Source organism: Ursus maritimus, unplaced genomic scaffold (genome assembly GCF_017311325.1).
Source record: "Ursus maritimus isolate PB19 unplaced genomic scaffold, ASM1731132v1 scaffold_26, whole genome shotgun sequence".
NCBI classification, from domain to species: domain Eukaryota; kingdom Metazoa; phylum Chordata; class Mammalia; order Carnivora; family Ursidae; genus Ursus; species Ursus maritimus.
In genome coordinates, this window is record NW_024425119.1 from 2,391,645 (window position 1) to 2,418,837 (window position 27,193).

Consider the following 27,193-nt stretch of genomic DNA (forward strand, 5'->3'; position numbering starts at 1 on the left):
TGAATCTGTTTTTTTTTTCCTTTCTGCTAATCAGTCTTTTATCAGTTTGATTCACAGACCCCAGTCACTGAATGTAAGAAAGCAGAGGAGAAAGTTTTTCCTTCTCTACATTACTAGGAGGTCTTTCTACTTGTTTAGCTAGGTTTTTACGAGGGGTTTCTTTTTGATATTCTTCATTAATTTTTTTCTTCATGTATTTGTACTTGAATATTCTTACTATTTCTCTTATAACTAGTATGAATAAAAAAGCATAATAACCTTTTAAAAAAACTCTTCTAGAAGTTTCCTTACTGGAAGTGGGTCAAATTTTGGCTTAGACTTACCTGAGTTCAAATTTGGCCTCTACTACCTACAGGCAATGTGAACTTGGATAAGTTTGCTAAATTCTTTCTCTGAAGTTCAGTTTCTTCAGCAATAAAATAATGAGAATGGTGTCTGTCTTCTAGGCTTGTTGTATTGTAGTCTAGGATTATTTAATAAGAATATGCTTATAAGCTTAAACTAAGTGTTTAGGATTTAGTAGGTATTCTTTAAATGGTAACTATCAGCATCAGCATCTTTTAGCATCTATTCCTCAATGCTCTTGTTAAAAATAGCTCCATTTTCCAGAATCTTTTTGGATTTGACATAGGTTCAAGCTGCTTGAGACCAGGAAAAAAACTGACACAGCATCTAAATTATATATATATATATATAATTTATATATATAATTTATATATATAATTTATATATATATGTTAAGAAGAGATAATGGCTTAAAGAATGAGGGCCTGTAGAAGGCACTTGCTGAGTATGGTATGCAGACGGAGTTGGTGGAGAGCTTGGCATGGTAACAGTAGAGGACAGAGTTTTGAGACAGCTAGAGAGAACCTAGGATGGAAAGATTAGGAGTGGAGGGAGTAGAACGCTCTGGCAAATCATGAAAAGCAGAAAAAACTGAGAATTCTAAATTTATTTTTGGGAAGGAGAAAGGAAGGAAGAGAAATATGAAAGGCACAAAGCAGGCTGTGTACCTAGGACAAAGAAGAAACTAGTTAAGACATTTTTTAAGGAGCGTAGACAGGAAATGCTATTAAACTGGAGTTTAGGTAGTTTAAGAACAGTATGAATCCAAAGGTGACTATTAATGAATTCTCACCCAATCCTCCCATTTAAATGAACAAGGGAACCAAGAGAAAGGAAAAGAGAATGCAGGAAGAGAGGGAGGGAGGTAGAAAGGGAAGAGAGGGAGGGAGGTAGAAAGGGAAGAGAGGTGGGGATCATGCTATAAATTGTCAATGTGTGTCTTCAGGTTGCAGACATCAATAATTAACATTAATCAAGCAACCATGATATACAAAGACACAGTTTTAAAGGCTTTATATTATATCATTTAGTCACCTAACAACCCTATGAGGTAGGTGTATTACTCTTCCCATTTTACAAATGAATAAAGTAGGTACACAGAGGTTTGGAACCAGGCAATCTGGTCCAAAGCCCACATTCTGACTACGACCCTACAGCATCAGAACTAGATGAGGAGGCAATCAACTCAGAACACAGGGATTCAGATAATCTTCAGGGGAAGCTGACTGCTATGTTAATCTTTGTAAAGTTCAATGTATAACTGTTCTTGTGAGACACTTGTATTTGTAGCTTTTCTATTTGAATTATGGGTACCCTATATTAAAACAGAAATGTGGGTGGTACATAACAATGAAAAAATAAAAGGACCATGATATCCTTTGTTCTAGCAAGGCTGGATTCTGCACTGGCCCCTACTCCTTCTTTTTTTTTAGCCCTCAGTTTGTTTCTCATAGTCCATAGTCTCTCATGTTTCATTCCCCCTTCTGATTACCCCCCCTTTCTTTATCCCTTTCTTCCCCTACTGATCATTCTAGTTCTTATGTTCCATAGATGAGAGAAATCATATGATAGTTGTCTTTCTCTGCTTGACTTATTTCACTAAGCATTATCTCCTCCAGTGCCGTCCATGTTGTAGCAAATGTTGAGAACTCATTCTTTCTGATTGCTGAGTAATATTCCATTGTATATATGGACCACAACTTCTTAATCCAGTCATCTGTTGCAGGGCATCTCGGCTCCTTCCACGATTTAGCTATTGTGGACATTGCTGCTATGAACATTGGGGTGCATATACTGGCCCCTACTCCTTCTTAGGGCCTTCCTTCAAGGTGGTTCCCATCTAAAATTCTTTTTCTTTCCCCTTCCTGCCACCCAAACTTTATCCAACCTCCAAGATCCACTTCTTATCCCTTCCTAAACTCTACAGTTCTAAATTTGTCACCAGATTCCTGGGTAGTTATATTAATTAAAAAAAAAAAATCAGTGAAGTGAGGTCAGAAATCCACTTAGGTTCCTTTTATAAGGGAAATCCCTTACTGGGAAAGGTTGTTTTGTTATTTTCCTATACAGGAATACAATTCAATTCAACATACTTCTACCAAGTGTCATCTTATGTCCAAGGAACTGTAAAGTGGAATATTCCTTCTCTTTTAATTATGGTATAGTGGAAAGGGCATGGGATCTGATGTCAGTCTTGGGTTTAAATGTCTGCCGCTTGTTATCTCTGTAATCTTGGAAAATCACTTAACTTCTATGAACTTTATTTCCTCATTGGTAAACATGTTCTTAGAGTGGTTGTGAAAATTAAATATGGGATAAGTGATATGAAAGTGTCTGGCCCATAGTGTTTATTTTTTTAAATTTTTAAATTTTTTTATAATAATTTTTTATTATGTTATGTTAGTCACCATAAAGTATATCCTTAGTTTTTGATGTAATGTTCCATGATTCATTATTTGCGTATAACACCCAGTGCACCATGCAATATGTGCCCTCCTTAATACCCATCACCGGCCTATCCCAATCCCCCACTCTCCTCCCCTCTGAAGCCCTCAATTTGTTTCCCAGAGTCCATAGTCTCTCATAGTGTTTAACAAATGTTACTTTTTCCCGCAACTAGGATCCTCCCACTTCCTTAATTCTACTGGCCTTACCAAGCTCTTTAGGAAAGAAGCATCTTGCTGAAATCTCTGATCCACTTCTGAAAATACAAGGTCAAATTCTTTCTTGCCTGTTATGTCAAAAACTGATCCTGGTATTGGTCCAAACTGTTTAAACAGTTGGTCCAATAAACAATCTGGACCACACTGACAAAATATTCTAACTCACTACTCCAATCAATTCTGTAACATCTTAATCTAATACCTCCCTTCTAGAGAGAGATTCTCTAGAGATATAAGAGATTTTCATTGTAGTACTAACCAAGAGAACACTTTCACGATGTTTCAAACTGATAAGGAAGAGATTTATGTGGACAACTCAACTAGGACAGACAATAAGGAAAATGAAATGCCAAAAGAAAGAGACACTTGTTTTAAAACATTTGTCTTAAAAGCTTGTCTTAACACTGATACCATCTCTAATTAAAAAAGAAAAGTTTCATAACATATCAGTTCAAATTATGTTTTAGGATGCAATAGTGCTGGTCTGATAGTCATGCAACTCATTTCCAGATTTTAGTCAGTGGAATGGTTTTATAACAAGACCAACTTCTTAACAAGTACATCCTTTACTTGAGGGGTCTGGTGCTAGTTTACACAGAGTGCTTCCCCAGAATGAGGTCCACAAAGAGCACATGGCCATGGTACCTACTATGCTCTAGGCTTTTCTTGATGGCTATGAACCACAGGTTACTAGGAGAAAAGTTTCCACCTGAAGGATGTTCACTTTTCAGATAGAAAAGATTTCTGAATTATACTCAACTTTTTTATTTAGTATGAAATTATAGGAGCCAGAGTCTATGATTTAATTATGACTTTCCCTTAAATTTTTAACATTTCTCTCTACAAGTCTTTTGTTTCTAGACAGTTTTCCTATATTACCTTTCAAAATTTCCCTTTCTTGTACTAGTAATGCTGACATTAAAGATAACAGCCAATTCTATGCTCTTGGTTTCAATGTAAACTTTATTGTTTCTTCTCTGCATTTCATGAATTCAGAAGTTAATTCATTCAATATATACTTACTGAGGGCCTACTGTATATCAGGCATTATTTTAGATGACAGAAATACAAAAGCAAACATATTAAAGTCCCTGTTCCCATGGAGCCTACTTCTACTGTCAGGGAACAACAAGAAAGGAAACACAAATTAAAGGGATAGACACTAGCAGGGACACATTTCACATGGATTTTCTATAGGTTGAAGGGAGAGAGAGAAGGGACTCTCATGCTTTCTAACTGGAGGTAACACTTGCTTTATTCTGTGTGTCTCAGGAGGATTATGACAGCATATTCAAAGATAACAGACGTAGTGAAGAGAAGGGCTATATGCACCCCAATGTTCATAGCAGCATTGTCCACAATAGCTAAATTGTGGAAGGAGCCGAGATGCCCTTCAACAGATGACTGGATTAAGAAGATGTGGTCCATATATACAATGGAATATTACTCAGCCATCAGAAAGAACGATTACACAACACTTGCAGCAACATGGACGGGACTGGAGATTATGCTAAGTGAAATAAGTCAAGCAGACAAAGACAATTATCATATGGTTTCACTCATTTACGGATCATAAGAAATAGGAGGATCGGTAGGAGAAGGAAGGGAAGAACGAAGGGGGGTTAAACAGAAGGCGGAATGAACCATGAGAGACTGTGGACTCTGGGAAACAAACTGGGGGTTTCAGAGGGGAGGGGGGTGGGGGATTGGGATAGGCCGGTGATGGGTATTAAGGAGGGCACGTATTGCATGGTACACTGAGTGTTATATGCAAATAATGAATCACGGAACATTACATCAATAACTAAGGATGTACTGTATGGTGACTAACAAAACAAAAATTATTATTAAAAAAACAAAAAAAACCAAAGTAAGTTTCGATGAATAAATTTCTTTTATAGAAAAATTAAGGTGTTTTCTCAAGGGAAAAAATTCCTCAGGATATAAGAGATTAAATTTTTGGTGATGAAAAGGGAGATATAATCACCAATATGTCTTAGATGATCTCTTTCACTGTCAGCTACTAGTTCCTCTATCCAGATCACAGAAATGCTGGGGGCCTTAACATCTAAATCCTTTATTTATTTTTTGCACCCTTACCAACAGAATGAGGGCACTGGACTAGATATTAATAAAAATAGTAACTAACACTTATTGAACACTGACTACTTCCGGAGACGGATTCAAGTTAATGATGACAACAGCAACGACAAATACAATAATATAAGCAGAGTACATGGTGGAAGGCACCGTTCAATTCATTTTATATACATTAACTTATTAATCTGTCCAACAACCCTTTGTACAAAGTAGGCCATTAATAAAACCATTTTTACAGGGGCGCCTGGGTGGCTCAGTTGCTTAAGTGTCTGACTCTTGATTTTGGCTCAGGTCAGGATCTCCGGATTGTGAGATCGAGTTTCATGTTGGGCACTGCGCTGAGCATGGAGCCTGTTAAGACTCTCTGCCCCTCCCTCTCCCCGCACTCTCTCTATCAAAATAAATAAATAAATAAACAAACCATTTTTACAGAAAAATTGGGATTCAAAGACTGAGTTAATTTCCCCAGGCCACAAAGAAGGTGGAGTCTAGATGCAAAGCTGTGTGGTCTGGCTCCAGAGTTTATGCCTCTAACAACTCATCTGCTTCTCCAACAACCTCCATTTGAAAGACGAAGGAACTGAAGTATGGGGAGATTAAATACCTTGTCCAAAGTCACAAGCTAATACATGGTGGTGTTAGGATCTGACCAGAGGCATTCTGCTCCAAAGCCTCGACTCGTAACCGTTATGTTCTAACACTTCTTGTGAAATTGCCTAGACCCCTTGAGCTCTCTACTTCTATGATTCTCTTGCTGACTGAGTATTGATTAAATCTAATAAGACTCACGCTTTGCTGACATATATACCGTGTTTTTAAAATGTTTTAGATGTAAAGCATTATTTACGTTCTTAAGTTTGACAAGATAAATCGTCAATTTCAAAAGTTTGAAATTTTATTAAGAAAAATCTGTTCTCTAGAATTAGCAAGAAAACAAGTTAAGAAAACTGGAGATCAAGTCAAGACGTCTGCAATATTTTATGGGTCACTCATGCATTTCTTTAGGTAAAACCCTTATGATATCATGGCATATATAGCACTTTTTCGAAAATTTGAGATATCATAGAAACTCCAGTTATGGCCAGCTAATTGCAACTGCACTGTGCCAAACCAATGGCAGTTAATATTTTAGTGCAATAAGCTCAACAATGCAATAATTAAAAAAAATCAATAGCATCTGAACTCTTACTAGGAGCTATTTCACTAGGGAAGAAGAAAAAATAAAATGGACACTTTAGGAACAAGTCTATGTGTAGGTTTGTTAATTTTTCAGTCTCCTGGTGAAGTTATTTATGGGCCTTCTTTCCTGTAACACTAACTTGTCTCTTCTGATTGGCTAGAAAAAGGGTATACAACCAATACAATCCTATTCATATGTCAGGGACGTGCTTCCTGTTAAGGCATGCCAAGAGGCTCCTATGTTCTGCCAAAATAGACAAGGCAGGCTCATTTAGAAGGAGGGGACTGGTATTCTATATTCAACTACTGTATGGCCCCCCATAGCCTTCACGATGACAAATAACTCCTTGCAGGGGGCAGTGTAGATAAAGAGAATTAGCACATGAATTTTCTCAGCTTTAGCTTTGTCTGGCATGCAACACTCTAACCCAAATAGCTTTTTGGCTGGTATACATTTCGCCTTGTACACCCTCAGGATAAAGTCATTTGGAAAGGTTCCCATCTTCACAGTATATGCCCCTTTCCACAACTTACCTCATCATCCTTCTTGGCTGTGTTTGCTAGTGAGAGGTCTACACATGTCCTCATCATTTTAAGAAGTATAACACCAAGACACAGACTTTTCAGAGAGAACTGACTCCAAAAGAGTGAGATCACCAATAAGCAAGGGCAGTGAATCCAGGGAGTGCAAGGCCACCGATATGTGTGAACTTATTAATTGTAATTATTATTTTTTCTAAGAAAAGGATTTCCTTAGTCAAACCTCCAGGGCATCAGATCAAAGGGAGATACTGCCACAGCTGGACTATATTTTCCAGCCAATTGGCCTGGAAAGGAGAATCTAGACAGTGTCCTGGCAACTGTTTAACACAGCAGCAATTCATAAAAGAGAGGAAAAAGAATTCTTTAGACCAACTTTTTAAAAGGTTTTCCTTTACTTCTTTACTTCTCCTTATTTTTAAGGACAGCTTGAGAGTAATGTCAAAGCTCTAGGGGATGTCCTTGATAGGCACTCTATAAGAACCACTGACCCTGAGAATTCAGAGCATCCTTTTACAGATAGAAACAAGAGGTTTTAGTTCACAGTACAATTTTTTTAAAGACATATATTTACAATTAATTATCGCAAAAAGTAATATCCCAAACTTGCTGGCAGAGTATTTGATCAATTTTCTAGTTCCAGTTTGATGTAAGTCACTATAAACCTTACCAGGACACTGTAAAATCACATTAGATAAGGTAGTTTATTAATAAAATCATAACAGGAGAAATTTAATTATATGCCCTGGAAGTTCTCCCAAAAATGTATAAAAAGAAATTATAAAAGTGATTATTAACACACAAAAACAAAAAAAACCCCACAAAACCCAACCCCCCTACGTCAGAAGCATAGCAATACACACAGGAATCATGTGAAGATGAGAAAACAGAAAGCACACCAAACAATTTCATGAATTACAGAGAAACAAGATGTGCGAATGACTGTGTAAAAAAAAAAAAAAATGAAAGCAAACAAAAAACATTTCTATAGTTAAGGAAAGGTGTTTCTCACCGTTCTGAACAAAATGGCTGAACTAAGAGCATCTGATTGGCTATGCCCATATACCCTCCTCCTCATCCTAGGGGAGAAAGATGACAAAGGGAACAATGCCCCAGAGCAGCATGGGAATGAAAAAGAGTTGGTTAGTATTTAAAACAAAGACATAAGCATAATGTAGTAGAAGAAAATGGTCTCTAAGTTCTTGACCCTTTTTATAATAGATTCTAACTCCCTAAATTCCCTAACCTACCCAAATCAGTAACTAGTTTGTCATTACATTTCTACTTTCCTACCCTTTCAAGACACTGTCTCTATCCCAGGGCTGGATCTGGACAAAATTATCAGGTTGCAGACTTTACTTTATTTTTGCCTTTTCTTCAAACTTTCCTCATTTCCATTTGCTTTCCAATATTCCCAGGCATCCAATTTCTTGTATTTATTCATTATCAAAATCTGTTTCAAGGAAAGGATCTAATACTCATCTAATATACACTGGCATAAATTTAATTCTGGGTATCAAGAACAGGCAGAGATAGCAAAATCATTTCTTGGCAAAGAAAGATGGCTGACATCAGGCAGACAGTTCTGCATTCTGCCTACATTAAGATTGCTATTGTTTTCCCTCTAAAATATAAGGCTTGCCTCAACTGGCTTAGTAAATGTCATCATACTGTGACTATATCTTCTGAATCTCAGAAAAAATTATAATTTGGATATTATTGCTGTTTTCATCTGCAATATTTCTTCTTCTAAGACAATGTCACGGCTATCATTCAGTGGAGATGTTTAGTGGGGGAGTTTCCCTTGGCTTTTTAGTCATATGGATGTAATTACTTAACTATTTTTTTTCCTTCAGCTATATATTTTAAGACTGAGTGTGATGGAGATGTTGAAATCTGATTTTTGGCAATGGGATATGAGGTAATCTGTTCACCACTCTCCCCCATCCATCATTTTCAAGATCTTGGGAGAGTTCCCTTCTTCCAAAAGACTGGAGTTGAATATGGTTCCCTTCAGTCTCATCAATGCCTCTTTTGCATTGATGAGAAGTTGAAGGCAACAATTTTCCTTGAGAATAACATATACTGGAGGGATCAACCAGGGAAATGGGAGAGAAGAAATTATCACTCTTCATAATAGGTGATGAGGAGAGATTTAAAAATTTGCAATTAAACAATAGTCATCTCTAAACAGAATTGTGTCTTATAGAGCTCACAAGGAAAGAGTCTTTTTTTTTTTTTAAATAAGGCATTGTTTTAATAAGAAAAGTAGGACACTTACAAATTAGTATGTATCTTTCAGATTAATTTTTTTTCTCAACCAATTCAAGGATTTCTTATAGTCCTCAAATCTTTTGAGTATCTCCTCTAAAAATATTCAGAATCATCTACCACCACCTTCCTGTACAGAAATTAAATCTATGTTTAAAAACATGAGTGAAGATTTCAGAAATTATTTATTTATTTTTCTTTTTCTAATTTATACTCTGGAATTTGTAACATGCTAGTATAAGATACATGAAAATAAAAGCACACTTGTTTTTATAAAACACTCAAGAACAGTCTTACCTGGTCTGGGGAGGGTTTATGATTGGTTTGATTGGAATGGGAGGATTTGAAGTGGTCATCCTCATAGTTGTCGGCCATTAGCTTCATTCGATTTTGTGTCTAAGAGGAAATGATTCATGAAGTTAAATTGAGATAAAATTTCTATGAAACACCGTAAAGTAACAAGTCTTTTAAGAATGTCATAAGAAATAATAAAACTAATGCTGTCTGAAATAAAATTAAACATAGGATTTCTGAAGATATCAGGGAAAAAAATTAGGCACAGCTCCAAACTGAATTGTGCACCCCTTCCCCACCCTTCCCCTCATTCATGTTGAAGCCCTAACCCTCAGGGTAACTACATCTGGCTAGAGTCTTTAGGAGGTAATTAAGGTTAAATAAAGCCATAAGGGTGGGGCCCTAATCTGATAGGACTGTGGCCTTGTAAGAAGAGGAAGAGAGAGATCATTCTCATTCTCTCTCACTCTAAGTCACTTACTCTCTCTCTCTCCCTTTCTCTCTCTTTTCCTCCTTCCCCGCCGTGGGAGGAGACAATAAGAAGTTGGCTTCTGCAAGCCAGGAAGAGAGCTCACACCAGGAACTGAATTGGCTGGCACCTTGATCTTGGACTTCCTAGCCTCCAGACTGGGCTTTAAGCCATCAAGTCTATGGTATTTTGTTATGGCAGTCCAAGCAAACTAAGACAGGCACCTAAATTAGTACAGAAATTTTGAGGAAAAGAGTAATCTTCTCAAATCAAGCCCCTTATACAGTGCTTTATTTTTTTAAAATAAAGACTGGATTATACCATACCTAGGATAGGACTCTGTAACTCTGTTTTTTCACTTCTTGATATGTAGGAGTCATATTTTCATACTACTATAAGAACTACTCATTTTTTAAACACTATTCCATTTTGGGGGATGTTATATACCACACAGACCATAAATATTGGAGAAAAAAGTTATCATCTGTAAATGAAATGATTATATACCTAGAACATCTAAGAGAATCAACTGAAAAACTATTACAACTTATAATAAAGTTCAGTAAGATTATCAGATGGAAGCTACATACATAAAATTCAATAGCTTTTTTTAACACCATCAATAAACATTCGGGTTTTCAAAATAAGTCAGAGATTCTGAAATTCTTCTCTTCAACACTAGGCTACACGATTATTATCCCATTGTCTTTTCTCCATGTTTACCAAAAAGGAGTGGATTGGTGATTCTGTGTGATTGGTTAATGTAAGACCTGAATAAATGAATGAATACATAATATATAAATATAAGTATAAATGTAAATATAAAGGTAGAGGCTGCTTTTAGGCAACAGCCTTGAGCAATGGAACTTGAGCAGGATGAAAGGGCCCACAGCGACCACCAAGCTGATGCAAACAGGCTCATTAAGCAACCCACCTTGAAACAGCCACAGGCCGTAACTAACCAATGCACAACATACAACCAGGCACAGTTAACCGAAAAAGGGAAAATTCAATATGTTCCCATAACTCCTCACTCTGCCCTATAACTGGTCCCTCACCACTGCCTTATTGCAGACAGTCTCTCCTTTGCTGTCCTGCTCACTGGTGCCTTGCAGTGTATTCAATAAATTTCTATCTCTTTTGTTCTGCCTTGGGTGAAATCTTTCACTGCCTATGCCACTGGTCCCCCATCTGATTGGGATGCCCCACAATTAAAATATGCATATATATACACATACACACACATTTTGTACACCAACAAATTCAGAAAATGCAGGGTAGACTATGCCTAAAACTAAACAGCAATATATTGCACTAACAAAATATTGTTAAAATCTAAAGTTTTAGTTTCATTCTTCCACTCTCTCATACCATACACAAAGATAAACTCCAAATGGATGAAAGACCTCGATGTGAGACAGGAATCCATCAAAATCACAGAGAAGAACATAGGCTGTAACCTCTTCGACACTGGCCACAGCAACTTCTTTCATGACACATCTCCAAAGGCAAAGGACAAAAATGAACTTTTGGAACTTCATCGAGATAAAAAGCTTCTGCACAGCAAAGGAAACAGTCAACAAAACAAAGAGGCAACCCACGGGATGGGAGAAAATATTTGCAAATGACACTACAGATAAAAGACTGGTATCCAAGATCTATAAAGAATTTCTCAAACTCAATACCCAAGGAACAAATAATCAAATAAAAAAATGGGCAGAAGATATGAACAGACACTTCTCCAATGAAGACATACGAATGGCTAACAGACACATGAAAAAAATGTTCAACATTATTAGCCATCAGGGAAATTCAAATCAAAACCACATTGAGATACCACCTTATGCCAGTTAGAATGGCAAAAATTGACAAGGCAAGAAACAACAAATGGAGAGGATGTGGAGAAAGGGGAACCCTGTTCTTACACTGTTGGTGAGAATGCAAGTTGGTACAGCCACTTTGGAAAACAGTGTGGAGTTTCTTTAAAAAATTAAAAATAGAGCTACCCTATGACCCAGCCATTGCACTACTGGGTATTTACCCCAAAGATACAGATGTAGTGAAAAGAAGGGGGACATGGACCCCAATGTTCATATCAGCAATGTCCACAATACCCAAACTGTCTAAGGAGCCGAGATGCCCTTCAACAGACGAATGGATAAAGAAGATGTGGTCCATATATACAATGGAATATTACTCAGCCATCAGAAAAAATGATTACCCAATATTTGCATTGACATGGATGGGACTGGAGGAGATTATGCTAAGTGAAATAAATCAAGCAGAGAAAGACAATTATCATATGGTTTCACTCATTTGTGGAACATAAGGAATAGCAGGGAGATTGTTAGGAGTAGGAAGGGAAAAATGAAGGGAGGTAAACAGAGGGGGAAATGAACCACGAGAGTATGGACTCTGGGAAACAAAATGAGGGTAGAGGGGCGGGGGGTGGTGGGATGGGCTAGCCCGGTGAAGGGTATTAAGGAGGGCATGTATTATATGGAGCACTGGGTGTTATATGTAAATAGTGAATCATGGAACACTACATCAAAAACTAATGATGTACTGTATGGTGACTAACATATAATAAAAAAAAATCTAAAGTTTTAAAGTATTGAAAATAAACCTCCTAATATTATGCAATTTAAAAATGTTTGCTGTAGATAATCTGAAAAATTTAAAAAATCACCTGTAAATCCCTCTCTGATAAGTAATAATCACTCTTACTACTTAGGTGTATCCACTCAGCCTCCTCCCTATAAACATAAGAAGTGGCATACTCTTCTGATTTTTTCTCTATTTCTTCCTTATTTCTACTACAATATGGTATTTTTAAAGATTTTTATTTATTTATTTAACAGAAAGTGAGAGAGAGAACAAGCAGGGGGAGCAGCAGAGGGAGAGGGAGAAGCAGGCTCCCCGCTGAGCAAGGGGTCTGACACGGGACTCAATCCCAGGAGCCTGGGATCTCGCCCTGAGCCGAAGGCAGACGCTTAACTGACTGAGCCACCCAGTCACCCCTACAATATGGTATTTCTTGAAAAAAGATTTATTTATTTATTTTAAAAAGAAAGAGCACATGCAAGAGCGAGAGTGAGAAAGTGGGATGGGGAAGGGGCAGAGGGGGAGAGAGTCTTAAACAGACTTCACGCTAAGCATGGAGCCCAATGCAGGGCTTGATCTTATGATCCTGGGTCACGACCTGAGCTGAAACCAAGAGTCGGATGCTTAACTGACTGTGCCACCTAGGTACCCCCAATACAGTATTTTAAAAATTACTATTATTTTACAGTATATTTTGATAGCTCATAGGACAAGTTGTCCTTCCCCTCTACCCATTCTGCTTTGTCAAAATTTGGGACTCTTTAACACATTTTCTTTCCTAGATTAAAAACACTTTGATTAATTCCATGAGAAAATTTATAGAGATTTTTCTTTGGTATTTTTTCATGTAATAACACCCGAGTAAGGGCTTTAGAGGCAAACTGCATGGGTCTGAATTCTAGTTCTGCTCTTAGCAGATATCTAAGTTTGGGGAAGCTACTTAAATGCTCTGAGCCTCAGTTTATTCACCTTTAAAATGAGGATAACAATACTTTCTCCTTAAAAGACTGTATGAGGATCAACTGAGTTAATACAAGCACACAGAAAGGTGCCTGGCATGAAACACGCACCCAGCGTATTTTAGCTATCGCCATCACGATGAACATACTTTATCATGCCATTAAATATTATTTTAAAGTCTGTTGAAGACAGCAGCAGAATAAGAGGACCCCAGGCTTACCTCGACCCAGGAACACAACTAGATAACTATCAAATCATCCTAAATACCCCAGAAATTGACCTGAAGACTTACAGAACAAACTCCACAACTAAAGGGAGAGAAGTCACACTGAAGAATGTAGGAAGGCAGAGATGTGGTTTAGGGGACAAACGGATCACAGGTGCTGAGGAGGGGAGGGAGCCATGGTTGTACAGAAGAACAAGAGAGAGAGAGGAGCATACAGGCGAACACAGAAAGAGAATGTTTCCCAGAGCCATTGGCTTGGAAAATGAGAGGGGCTGAATTTCTTGAGTACTTACAACCAGTGGGACTTAAAGCCTGGAGTTTTAAAGATCAGCAGATTTGCTTGGGATAGAGCCCCAAGGGCACTGCCCTGCTCCTGGAGAGAAGGCAGGCAAACAACCTAGGGGCAGAGAGCCTGGAAACAGCAATCTGAAAACACCTGGGGCACACAGGGGATAGATTATTTGCTCTTCTCAGAGTGCATCCCTGAGAGGCAGCATTCACAGAGATGCCCCTATGGAAACAAAGGGGCTGGCTGTGCTACCACTTTCTTCCCCGGCCCCTCAGCATAAACACAGAACCACCTGCGGGAAGCAGCACAAGGCTTACACTGGTTGCCTAACTTGCTTACACAAAGCTCCACCCCCCTGTGCTTAGGCAGGACTGCCGTTCTCATTAAGCTTGCCTCAGTCCCAGTGCAGTGGGTTCCTCCCCCAAAACTCCAGCACAAACTCCTACCCACACCACATCTCCTGACCAGAGAGTTCTGTAGGACCTCAGTTCTGGTGCAGTTGGTGTCAAGTCTCATTTCATAAACAGACCAAAGTACACCTGGTTAAAACTTGCCACATTCAGGCCAGGATAGCTTTTGCAGACCACTGGCCTGAAGGATAGATAGAGCAGTCAAAACACAAGAGCAGAGCACACGTAACACACACCAGAGACACTCCCTGAAGCATCAGGCCTGGGCACTACATGGCCTCTTCTTCCTAAGGCCATTACTGTCAGGAACAGGAGACATAACCAGCTTTTCTAACATACAGAAGAAGGCAGAGACTTAGACAAAATGCCACCATAAAGAAGTTTATCCCAAATGAAAGAACAAGATAAGGCAGGGCAAGTGATCTACGTGAAACAGATATAAGTAACTAGTCTGATGGAGAACTTAAAGCAACAGACACTGGGTTTGGGAAAAGAATAGAAGACATCAGTGAGACCTTCACCACAGAGATCAAAGAGCTAAAAAAGAATCAATCAGATGAAGAATGCAATAAACAAGATTGGAAACAGGCTGATGCAATGAACAGCAGGTTGAAGAAGGAGAGTAATGAATTAGTGACCTAGAAGACAAAGTAATGGAAAATAATGAAGCAGAACAAAAGAGAGAAAGAAGAATTATGCCACATGAGAAAAGACTTAGGAAACTCAGTGACTCCATCAAATGCAGTAATATTTATATTATAGGAGTCCCAGAAGAAGAAGAGTGAGAAAAGGGCAGAAAATTTATTTCAGGAATAGCAGAAACGAAAGAAAGAATAGCTAATCTGGGGAAGGAAACAGACATGCAGATCCAGAAGGTACAGAGATCTCCCATCAAAATCAATAACAGCAGACCAACACCAAGACACAGTGTAATTAAATCTGCAAAATATAGTGGCAAAGAAGAAATCTAATAGGCAGCAAGACAAAAGAAGTCCTTAACTTACAATGGAAAACCCATAAGGCTAGCTGGAGAGTTCTCAACAGAAACTTGGCAAGCCAGAAGAGATTGACAGAATATATTCAAGGTGCTGAATGAGATAAATCTGCAGCTGAGAATACGCTATCCCCAAAGCTGTCATTTAGAATAGAGGGAGATATAAAGAGCATCCCAGACAAACAAAAACTAAAGGAGTTAGTGACCACTAAACCAGCCCTACAAGAAATATTAAAGACTCTGAGTGCAAAGGAGAGACCAAAAGTAACAAAGACAAGAAAGGATCAGAGAAAATCGCCAGAAACAACAAAACAAGTAATAAAATGGGAATAAATACATATTTATCAATAATTACTTTGAATTTTGTAAATGGACTAAACACTCTAATCAAGAGATAGGGTGTCAGAATGAGTAAAAAAATAACATCCATCTATATGCTGCCTACAAGAGACTCATTTTAGACTTAAAGACACCTGAAGATTGAAAGTGAGGGGGTGGAGAAACAGTTCTCATGCAAATGGGAGTAGCAATACTTATATAGGATAAACTAGACTTTTTTGTTCTTGTATTGTTTTTATCCTGCTTTGGTATCAGGGTGATGCTGGCCTCACAGAATGATTTTGAATGTATTTCCTCTATTCTATTATTTGTAAGATTTTGATAAAGATTGTCATTATTTCAAATGTTTGGTAGAATTCACCAATGAAGCCATTAAAGTCTTGGGCTTTTCTGTGCTGGGAGATTGTTTAATTTTTATTTATTTATTTTTAAAGATTTTATTTATTTATTCGACAGAGATAGAGACAGCCAGCGAGAGAGGGAACACAAGCAGGGGGAGTGGGAGAGGAAGAAGCAGGCTCATAGCAGAGGAGCCTGATGTGGGGCTCGATCCCATAACGCCGGGATCACGCCCTGAGCCGAAGGCAGACACTTAACCGCTGTGCCACCCAGGCGCCCCGAGATTAATTTTTAATTCAAATTTCATTCTTCCATTTCTTTCATTAGTCTAAGAAGATTTCCTATTTCTTGGATTCAAGTTTCATGATTCAATCATGGTAACTTGTGAGTTTTTAGGAATTATCTGTTTTTCCCCCTAAGCTATTTGATTTGTTAGTACATAGTTATTTACAGTAATCTGTTATCACGCTATGTATTTCTGTGGTTATCTGTTGTATTATTTTCTCTTCCATTTCTCATTTTGGTTTTTGAGTCTTCTCTTTTGTCTCAGCAAACATAGTTAAAGCATTATGAATTTTATTATTTTTTTAAAAACTGGCATTACTTTCAACATTATGTTATTGTTTATTCTGGTTTCTATTTTATTTATTTCTGATTTTTCTTTGTTGTTTCCTTCCTTTACTAAATTTCAGCCAAGTTTCTTCTTTTTCTAGTTCCTTTTGGTGTAATGTTAGCTGTTTATTTGAATTTTTTTCTTAATACAAGCATTTATAGCATAAGTTTCACTCTAACATCTGCTTTTGCTGCATCCCCCCAAAAAGGAGTACACTATTGTGATGAGCAGTGAGTAATGTACAGAATTGTTTTTTTTAGAGAAGATTTATTTTAGAGAAAGCGAGCATGTGCATGCATGAGTGGGGAGAGGGGCAGAAGGAGAGGGAAAGACAGAAGCAAACTACCTGCTGAGTGCAAAGCCCAGATGTGGGGTTCCATCTAATGATCCTGAGATCATGACCTGAGCTGAAATCAAAAGTCAGACGCTTAACTGACTGAGCCACCCTGCTGCCCCTGTATAGAATTATCAAATCATTATATTGCACACCTGAACTAATGTAAAACTGTATGTTAATCATAGTCAATAGAAATAAAAAATAGAATAAGGAAAACTGAACATTTTAAAAAATTAAACAATATATTTTATTTTTTATTTTTTTAAAAATATTTTATTTATTCATTTGAGAGAGAGGAAGAGAGAGAAGGAGAGCTCAGAGGGAGAGGGAGAAGCAAACTCCCTGCCGAGCAGACAGCCTGACATGGGGCTCAATCCTGAGATCATGATCTGAGCCGAAGACAGACACCCAACCGACTGACCCACCCAGGCACCCCTAAATAATGTATTTTTAAAGTAACTTATGAATTAAAGAAGAGGACATCATAATGGAAATTGTAAGTTATTTATAATCAAAAAAATTAACATATAATACACCAAAATTTGAGAATACAACTTAAAGTAGCTCTTTGATGAAAATTTATAACCTCAAACAACCTCTGAATACCCTTATTTAAAGAAAAAGTCAAAGGGTGCCTGGTTGGTGCAGTGGGTTAAGCACCTGACTCTTGGTTTCGGCTTGGGTCGTGATCTCAGGGTCGTGAGATGGAGCCCCAGAGTCGGGTCCATTCTCAGGATGGAGTCGGCTTAAGATTTTCCATCGCACTCTGCTTCCCCCTCACCCTGCCGCACTCACATTCGCACTCTCTCTCTCTCTAATAAAGAAATAAATCTTTAAAAAAATAAAAAATGAAAAAAGTCAAGATTGAAAATAAGTAAGTTAAGCCTAAAGTAAATTGAGGAAACAAATAAAGATAAAGGCAAATATTAGTGAATTTTTAAAAAGAGAAATAATAACATAAAAATCAGGTTCTTTGAAATTAATAATAAATATCCAGCAAAACATGTCAAGAAAGAAAGACATAAACACATGTTAGAAGGAGCCAAAACAGGAGGCCATAACTATAGACAGATTTTTAAAATCATCAAATACTACATGTATGCCAATACATTTAAATACTTAGGTAAAGGGGATACTTTTCTTAAAAAACAACTTACCAAAAATGATGCAAAAAGAAATATTAAATATTAATAAATCAACAGTTAATGAAGACCTCTCTCCTCATTCCACTAGAGAGCAAACATTCTGTGTAGTGGTGAAAGTTTTGAAGTGAAAACATTAAATTGAGGGACAAAAAGGACTATCTTTTACCACTGCTCTTATTCAACATTATAATGAAAGTCCCAGCCTGGGCAATAAGGAAACCAAATAAAATCAAAGATATACAAATTGAAAAGGAAAATATAAAACTTTCAATATTTGCATTAGTTCACTGCCTAACGTATCGATGAGATCTATAAACTATGAGAGAGATGACTGTTAAATATAAGTATTAACCAATTAAAAATATGAGAAAACATAGCAATAGCTAGTAAGATATGAAGAACTTAGAAAAATACGTATTTTTCTACATGTAAATTATCTGTGAGTGAAATCACAAAATAGTACTTAAGAGCACCAAAGAATAACTTTAAAATGGAGAGACAGAACATGTTCTTAGAATTCATGATGCCATGCACATAAAGCTTAAAAGCATATGAAGCAATTGTATTGGTTGCTTTGGAATATATACATGCATAGGACAACTGTCCATAGAAGTCGAAGTTAGTGGTGTAGAAGGTGGGAAAGGGTTGATGTACCTGATCTGGAGTGGGTGACACGGTTATCTCTAGCAGTTCTGCATGTTTCTTAACCTGTTTGGTGAGTATATGAATAGATATTACTCACCAAATTACAGAAACAGATTCTCTGTACTGTCATAGTCCTGTTTTATTTTTTGTATCTTATTGTTCTCTAAGCTATTATTAGTTTACATATTTCATAATTTAAAATACTCATGGGAACTGTGTGTTCCTTCTATAGGTTTTAAAAATTATAAGCAAAAAATCTGAGTTAAGAAATTTTTAAAAGTCAGTAGGCTGACATGCTAATTATATTAAACTTATTCTTGGATTGAAGAGGGAAAAAAGGGGGGGGGGATAAGAAACAGACTCTTAACTACAGAGAATAAACTAATGTTTACCAGAGGGGAGATGTGTGGCGGGGAGGGTGAAATAGATGATAAGGATTAAAGAGTACACTTACCATGATGAAAAAAAATCAAAAGCAAAAAAAACTATTCTTAAATTTAATTTTAACTGGCTGCAAAGTATTCAGGAGAATGGACGCTTAATGAGTCTGATATCGTTGGACATTAAGGTTCTCCACATTTTTACCTAATAGTACATGCACATTACTAAGTTGTTTCTTCCCTCCAGAAAATGACAGCAAAGAAAATACTTATCAAAAATTGTCTGGAATAACCAAATTTCTCTTTTCTGAGATGACTTGGGGTGACCTTGAAAATATGTAGGGTAATTTTTTTTATGTCATGTGGTATTGCATGACAAATGGAAAGTTTTCTGCAAAGTGGGTCTTGGGGAAGGCAACAGGAGAAAGGAAAGGACAAAGAGGTGTGCCCAGAAAGTGAGCAAAACATTTGCACATCATTCATATGATTAAGAAACTTTTTCAAGTTGACTTTAGTAATAACGCACAGTGATAATATACTTGGCTAGTTATTTTTCTAGAACATGTCATACTTAATCTTCTATATGTGATGCCTAGTTTAAGTTAAAAAACTTAAAAAGAAGTACTATGGGGTGCCTGAGTAACTCAGTTGGTAAGCATCTGCCTTTGGCTTGGGTCATGATTCTAGGGTCCTGGGATCAAGCCCTGCATTGGGCTCCCTGCTCAGTGGTGAGTCTGCTTCTCCCTCTCCTTCTGCCGCTCCCCCTGTCTGTGCTCTGTCTCTCTAATAAATAAATAAAATCTTAAAAAAAATGTAGTGGCTTTCAATAGGAGCCATTCATGTAGAAAATAAAAATAAAAACTTAAAAAGAGGTACTAATAAAGCACACACAAATCCACTTTCAAGGAAGACGGTATTTCAAATATTTCTTAGTTGGGATTATGAAATCCTCCCAAAGGAATTCATCATGGTAGACAGATAAGACCAAAGATTACTTTTTTGATACATGTATATGAATGAAGAACTAGTCATAAGAACTTAGTTCTCCATTTCTAGAAGACATGAAGATGATCAAAGTTTATTGTTTCTACGTATAGTGTTCAGAAATTTGAAGTTCGTTCCCTGCATAGTCATGAGGTTGAGCTCTAAAATATTGACTGCTCCATACAGCATTAGAAATTATACATATTGTATCAATGACTCCGTGCTCTTAAGGAGCTCTTGTACTATGCTCTTCTGAAGATAAGACTGACAAGCAAAAGGAATAAGTCCTTCATGTTTTACTGACATGAAAGGTACTTTACATCCAGATATTTTCCCTCTTAAACCATGCCACGTGCATGTGCACATAGTTGAATTCCCCTGACCCCAATGACATAAATAATCAGACTGTCTGAAGAAAAGAAGGAAAAGAAAAAGCAAGAAACTTACTAAAATAAACTTCGTTAGTTGTAAATGCATATCTATGTATACAGGTATACACACCCTCTCAGAGGAAAGGGAGTTCCTTGTTTATTCTGTAATCCTTTCTCTAAGATGTCAGTGCTCAAACAAGGTGTTCAGAGAAACTATATTTCACAGAAAAAATACATAGTTAAGGTAAGAAACAGTGTATGTTAGTTATCCAAACCCAGGTATTTAAAGAAAAGGTTTGAATTCCAGATTTCTCTAGTTCACTAATCTTTGTTCTTCAGTTTCTGCTATTGTTATTAACCTACCTAGTTTCAGAAATAGGAATAGTTGGAAATATTCTGAGATATTTTAGAAAACATACTGTGAATAAATTTTACTCTTACTAATCTGGGTTATTTCCAACTATAATTATCTTTAAGAAAATATTAAAATTACTTCTGCATACATTTGTTAAACCTTGGAAATAATTTTATCATAGTGAATTGTAATTAAACTTAGTTGTATTGGTATTTGATATACAAAATGAAAAAAGCATAATCCTTAACGATTTCAGTTAGGTGTGTCAGATTCAGTGCTTGTTATACATTTAACAAAATCTCAACAAATTACTTTTGAGCTTTGTTTTAAACTTCATATCATGAAAAAGCATAAATTAGTCACCAATATTAATTTTTTAAAAATATTTTACTTATTTATTTTTTTAGTAATCTCTATATCCAACGTGGGGCTCAAATGTACAACCCCGAGATCAAGAGTTGCATGCTCTACCAACTGAGCCAGCCAGGGGCCCCAGTCATTAATTGTTCTTGAGTTGTGCTATATATTTCTCTTTTTATACACCAATGACTGAAGATGATCTTTGTAGCCGGGAAAGTTTGTTTTCCATTGGTTGAACAGCTTTCCGAAGGACAATGTGAGGGAGGACAGTATGAAGAGGAAGGGGAACAAGATTAGAAGGAATATCTGTACAGAATTTAGCCCAACCGCTGTCACAGTCAGATTACCTTTACATCCTATTTTATTTTCTCAACTGGTGTTTAAGTTCTATAACAGAAAAGTGTATCTTCCACGATTTTGTTTTGATTCTTAAATAAATCAGTTTGGTAGTTTAATTTTGGTGGTCTTGATTAGTATTTTCAGTTTACTGATGGAATCTTGAAGCTTATTATCCTGCAATCACTCTTTTTTTTTTTTTTTAAAGATTTTATTTATTTATTTGACAGAGATAGAGACAGCCAATGAGAGAGGGAACACAAGCAGGGGGAGTGGGAGAGGAAGAAGCAGGCTCATAGCGGAAGAGCCTGATGTGGGGCTCGATCCCATCACGCCGAGATCACGCCCTGAGCCGAAGGCAGACGCTTAACCGCTGTGCCACCCAGGCGTCCCTATCCTGCAATCACTCTTACACATCAAGAAAAAAGAAACCATAAAGAATCTCAGCTGTAGCAACTTGAACTGACCAGTTCTCCCCATCACTGCTTTTCTGCTTTAAAGCCTGTTTTGTCCAATAATCATAGAGCTCTACTGTCTTTCTTTTGGTCAGTATCTGCCCAGCATATTTAAAAAAAAAAAGTCACTTAACTGTCTTCCATTCTGTATCATTTTGTTTTAGATCTGTTTCTCAAAAAATAGCATATTCATTCATTCATTCATTCATTCATTCATTCAATACTAGGTTTCTGACATTGTTCTAGGTGCTGTGATAAATGAACAAAGCCCCTTCCCTCATGGAGCTTACATTTTAAAGAATATTGGCTGAAGTTAAAAACAGTCTACAGCTAGATTTGGTATTTTTTCATCTTTCTTCAATAAAATTAAACCTATTTACCTTTAATGTATTACTGATACAATTAGATTTATTTTTAACATTACTTTTGATAACAGGTATTTTTCCTACTACTTCTTTCTTGACTTCAGGTGAATGGATGAAGAAAATATTTATTCACTGTTTTCCTTCATTAATTTGAAGTTCTACACTCTGTTTCTTTTACTTTACTGTTTACCTATAATACCAGCACGTATGCTTGACAAGTATAACAAGGTTATCGCATCTTTATTCTCCCTCCTTAATAATATGGACACTTGGGGCAATCTGTCATTGTTACTAAATTAGTGTTTTATGCTCAATGCTTACTTAGATTTGCCTACACATTCATTCTCCCCACCCCCCCAGCACTATTTTTGGCATCTCACCTAATTTCTTCTTCACTGAAGTAGTATCATTTTTATTTTATTTTTTTATTTTTTTAATGATTTTTTATTATATTATGTTAGTCACCATACAGTACATTCCCGGTTTCTGATGTAAAGTTCGATGATTCATTAGTTGCGTATGACACCCAGTGCACCATGCAATACGTGCCCTCCTTACTACCCATCACCGGTCTATCCCATTCCCCCACCCCCCTCTCCTAGTAGTATCATTTTTAAATGAGGGAGCATGAGTGGTGAACTCTCTCAGCATTTGTCTGAAAATATTATTTCAACCATACTTTTGGGTGCAGAATTTTAGATCTGCAATTACTTTTCCTCAACACTTTGAAGCTATTTATCACCTCACTCTCTTACGCCTTTTATTGAATCTATTGACAAATTCTTGTATCCTTGTAGGTAGGTAATCTATCTGTTCTTCCTGGTTGCTTTTAACAGGTCTTTCTTTCTCTTTGATGTTCTGCAGTTTCACTAAAAGATTTGTATGTGTGGTTATTGGTCTTTCTCAAGACTTGTAGTGCTTCTTCGATCTGAGGATTAGTGATTTTCATCAATAATAAAAATATGTTTTTATCCATTCTAATACTGCCTCTTTGGAATTTTTGCTATCATCTTTCTCAAAACTCCTATTGGATGAATGTTGTACCTTTTCAGTCTATCTCGTGTGTCTGTTAATTTCTCTTCCTAATATTCTATCCCATTTTATCTCTCTGTTCTGTATTTGAGGTAATTTTTGCAATCTTACCTTTCAAAACATTCTCTTTTTAGATGTGTTAATTTGCCCGCTAAGTTTTTAACAAAATGATTAGATTTTTTGGTTTCATTTCATACTGATTATTTGGCAAATCTCCCCAACCCAATGCTTACTATGTGCCAAGCACTATTTTAAGAGCTTAGGTAACTTAATTAATTTAATCCTCATAGCACCAATATGAAGTTGGTACAATTATCATCCCAATTTTATATATGAAGAAACAGGTATATAGAGCCTAGGTAATATGATAAAGTTCATATGATGAATAATTCACAGGGCTAGAATCTAATACCAACAGTCTAGCTTCTAGACTAGAAGAACCTCTACTCTTTTTTATAACTAAAAAAAAAAAACATTTTATATTGAGAACTTTGAACATACACAAAAGGAGAAAAAAGGAATCATTATATTGCTCTACTTGTTTCCTTTATCCCCCCTTCTCTTTATTTGCTACCACATTTCTTTTAACTTAATTTTGAGATAACTATAGATTCAATGCAGTTGTAAAAAATAATATAAAAATAGCCGAAACAATCTTGAAGTAGAACAAAGTTGGAGGATTCATACTTCTTGATTTCGAAGTATAGGGCTAGAAATACAGATCGATGAAACAGAATTGAGAGTACAGAAATAAACTTTTAACTTTTATGGTCAATTTTTGACAAGGATACCAAGACAATTCAGTGGAGAAAGAACAGTCTTTTCAACAAATGGTATTGGAACAAATTAACACCTATATGCAAAAAAACGACTGGCCCTCTACCTCACAACATGAAAGAATGAACTTAAAATGGATCACAGACCTAAATGTAGGAGCTAAAACTATAAAATTTTTATTAAAAAAACCAGGAGTAAATATTCATGATCTTGAGTTAGGCAATAATATTTGAGATATGACACCAAAAGAGTATGAATGTCAAAAGAAAAAGCCACGGGGTGCCTCAGTGACTCGGCTGGTTAAGGCTCTGACTCTTGATTTTGGCTCAGGTTGTGATCTCAGGAATTGCTGAGATTGAGCCCCATACCAGGCTCTGCACTGGGTGTACAGCCTACTTAAGATTCTTTCTCTCCCTTTCCCTCTGCCTCTTCTTTCCCCATCCCCTCAAGGAAAAGAAGAGAAAAAAAAAAAAAAAAGAAAGAAAGAAAAAAGAAAAAGCCAAATAAATTAGGCTACATCAAAATTTAAAAACTTTATGCTGCATATAATACTATCAAAAAGTGAAAAGACAATCCACAGAGTGGGAGAAAATATTTACAAATCATGTATTTGATAAAGGACTTATATCCAGAACTCTTATAACTCAGTAAGAAAAAAAAATCCCAATTAAAAAATAGGTAAAGGATTTGAATCAATGTTTCTCCAAAGAAAATACACAAATAAGCAATAAGCACATGGAAAGATGTTCAACATCATTAGTCATTAGGGAAACGTAAATGAAAACCATGATGAGATAACACAATAAACAGGATGGCTATAATAAGAAACAATAACAAGTGCTGGTGAGAATGTGGAGGAATGCTAATATAATGATAGTGGGATTGTAAAATGGTATAACTCCTTGGAAAACACCTTCACAGTTCCTCAAGAGGTGAAACACAGATTTACCATATGACCCAACAACTCCACTCACAGGTGTACACTCAAGATAACTGAAAATATATTTAACACAAAAAATTGTATACAAATGTTCACAGCCTATTACAATAGAAAAGGAGAAATAACCCAACTATCCAGCAACTTACGAATGGGTAAATACAATGAGGTTTATCCATAATGGAATATTATTCAGCCACAAAAAGGAATGAAGTACTGATATATGCAACAAATGTGGCTGGAACTTGAAAATACCTTGCTAAGTAAATTAAGCCACAAAAAAGGGCACATGTTATAGGATTCCATTTATATGACATGCCTAGAATAGGCAAATTCATCTACATTTCTTCCCTATTATCTTTTAACCATTTTTCCCCTATTAAATTATTTTCTGAATTTTTAGAAATGCTTTTTATTAGTGATAGTAGGTGTTTGTGACTTAATTTTTTCCCCGTAGTTTCACACTTAAGAGCCCATACTCTTTACTACAGTATACTGCATCCCCTGTTCATCTCTTATTTTAAAATCATTTAAAAATATTGCTTCCGGGGCACCCGGGTGGTGCAGTTGGTTAAGTGTCTGACTCTTGGTTTCAGCTCAGGTCATGATCTCATGGGTTGTGGGATTGAGCCTCCATGTTCAGCATGGAGTCTGAGACTTTCTCTCCTTCCTCTGCACTTCCCCCACGCACAGGTATGCTCTCTCTCAAATAAATAAACAAATCCTTAAAAAAATAAAAATACTGCTCCTCTATAATCTCAAGTCTTTAAAAAGGTGATCTTCCTGTTTCTTACGTCTTCCTCCTGGTGGACTCATCTTAAGAAGGGCACCTTTTCATTCCATGGGAATACTGTGAAGTTTGGGTTGTTGAAGGATCTTACGGTGATACTGTAATTGCTTTAAAGGGGCATGTAAGTCTGGGATAAATTTTTATACTAATATTTCAGGTAGGAACTTCCACACCAAGTGTAAATTTGCACTCTGAATCTACAGGAGGTACAGGCTTCAGAATTCTGACATCTTATAGGGGACTTTGGGTTTCTTTCCAGAGGCATGGCAGAGAAAAAGCTTCTTTGTTACCTACCAGTTGTAAAAGTTTGACTTAGTCTTTTTTCCCCTTTTATTACATTCCTCTGGCTGTCCTATCCTACAGCAGAAGTTCAGTTCCAACTCCCCACCTCATGTAATTTTAATGTCTCTCCCCCTTTCCTTACATAGGCACTGAAATCCAAGCTCCTAGTTATAACTGGGTCATAACCAATCATAACTCCCAGGGCTGCTGCTGCATTCATTCATACACCTCCATCTCTGCATTCTGATCCCCTCTTTGCTTCGGACACCTGGAGACTTCCCTTTCAATGAGCTCCATCACGCATCACAAATTTTGAGAGTAGTTAAAACCTGTATCTTTAGGTTTGGAACAAAAGCATTTCAGTGTTATCTGGAACCTCTGTCAGATTGTAATAATCTGTTCACATATATTTTCTTTCAACAGATTGTGACTTTATGAGAGCAGGGACAAAGACTCACTCACCTTTGTATCAACTCAGTTCCTAGTAAAATTGCCAGCATTTATAAGATCCTCAATATGTTTGCCAATTCCAGAGTCTATTTCCCATGGTTGATAAAAAATGAAAATAAGTTCGTAGTTCCCACCTTTTCCACCCTTTTGGATTATATTTTATTATTTTTCCAGCAATGAGCTTCATATTTTGAAAGGTTTTTCTATTGAATTACTTTCATTTAATAATGCACTTTTCCATTTGTATTAATTAAAAATAGATTTACCAAATAGAATTTCTCACGACTACAAAAAATTCAGCATTACCACAATGAGTTATCTCAGCAAAAAGGAAAGACATTTTAACTAGCAGTTTTATCTCCCCAAAACCCATAGTTGCTATTACTTATACTAGTTTCAAAAAAAGCTCCAGAATCCAAGGACTCTGGTTTATAAGTATTTATGAAATTTTTTTCTTTGATTTTCTCATATACAAATGATTTATTTATGAAGAGGAAAACTTCTGACTACAGCTATTTATGTATTTATTTTAGTATTCAGTGGAGTTTTTTTTAAAG

The 27,193-nt window shown here is 36.5% G+C and overlaps 1 protein-coding gene across 5 annotated transcripts in view; it reads right to left on the bottom strand.

Moving 5' to 3' along the window:
* The window catches only part of ERC1 (ELKS/RAB6-interacting/CAST family member 1), a 555,538-nt gene that overhangs the window by 77,091 nt on the left and 451,254 nt on the right, over positions 1 to 27,193 (bottom strand). For all 5 annotated transcript variants that reach the window (XM_040642009.1, XM_040642008.1, XM_040642006.1 and 2 more), the window contains one exon: positions 9,396 to 9,494. In XM_040642009.1, the coding sequence (XP_040497943.1) occupies positions 9,396 to 9,494 (99 nt within the window). The remainder of the gene's footprint in view (positions 1 to 9,395; positions 9,495 to 27,193) is intronic.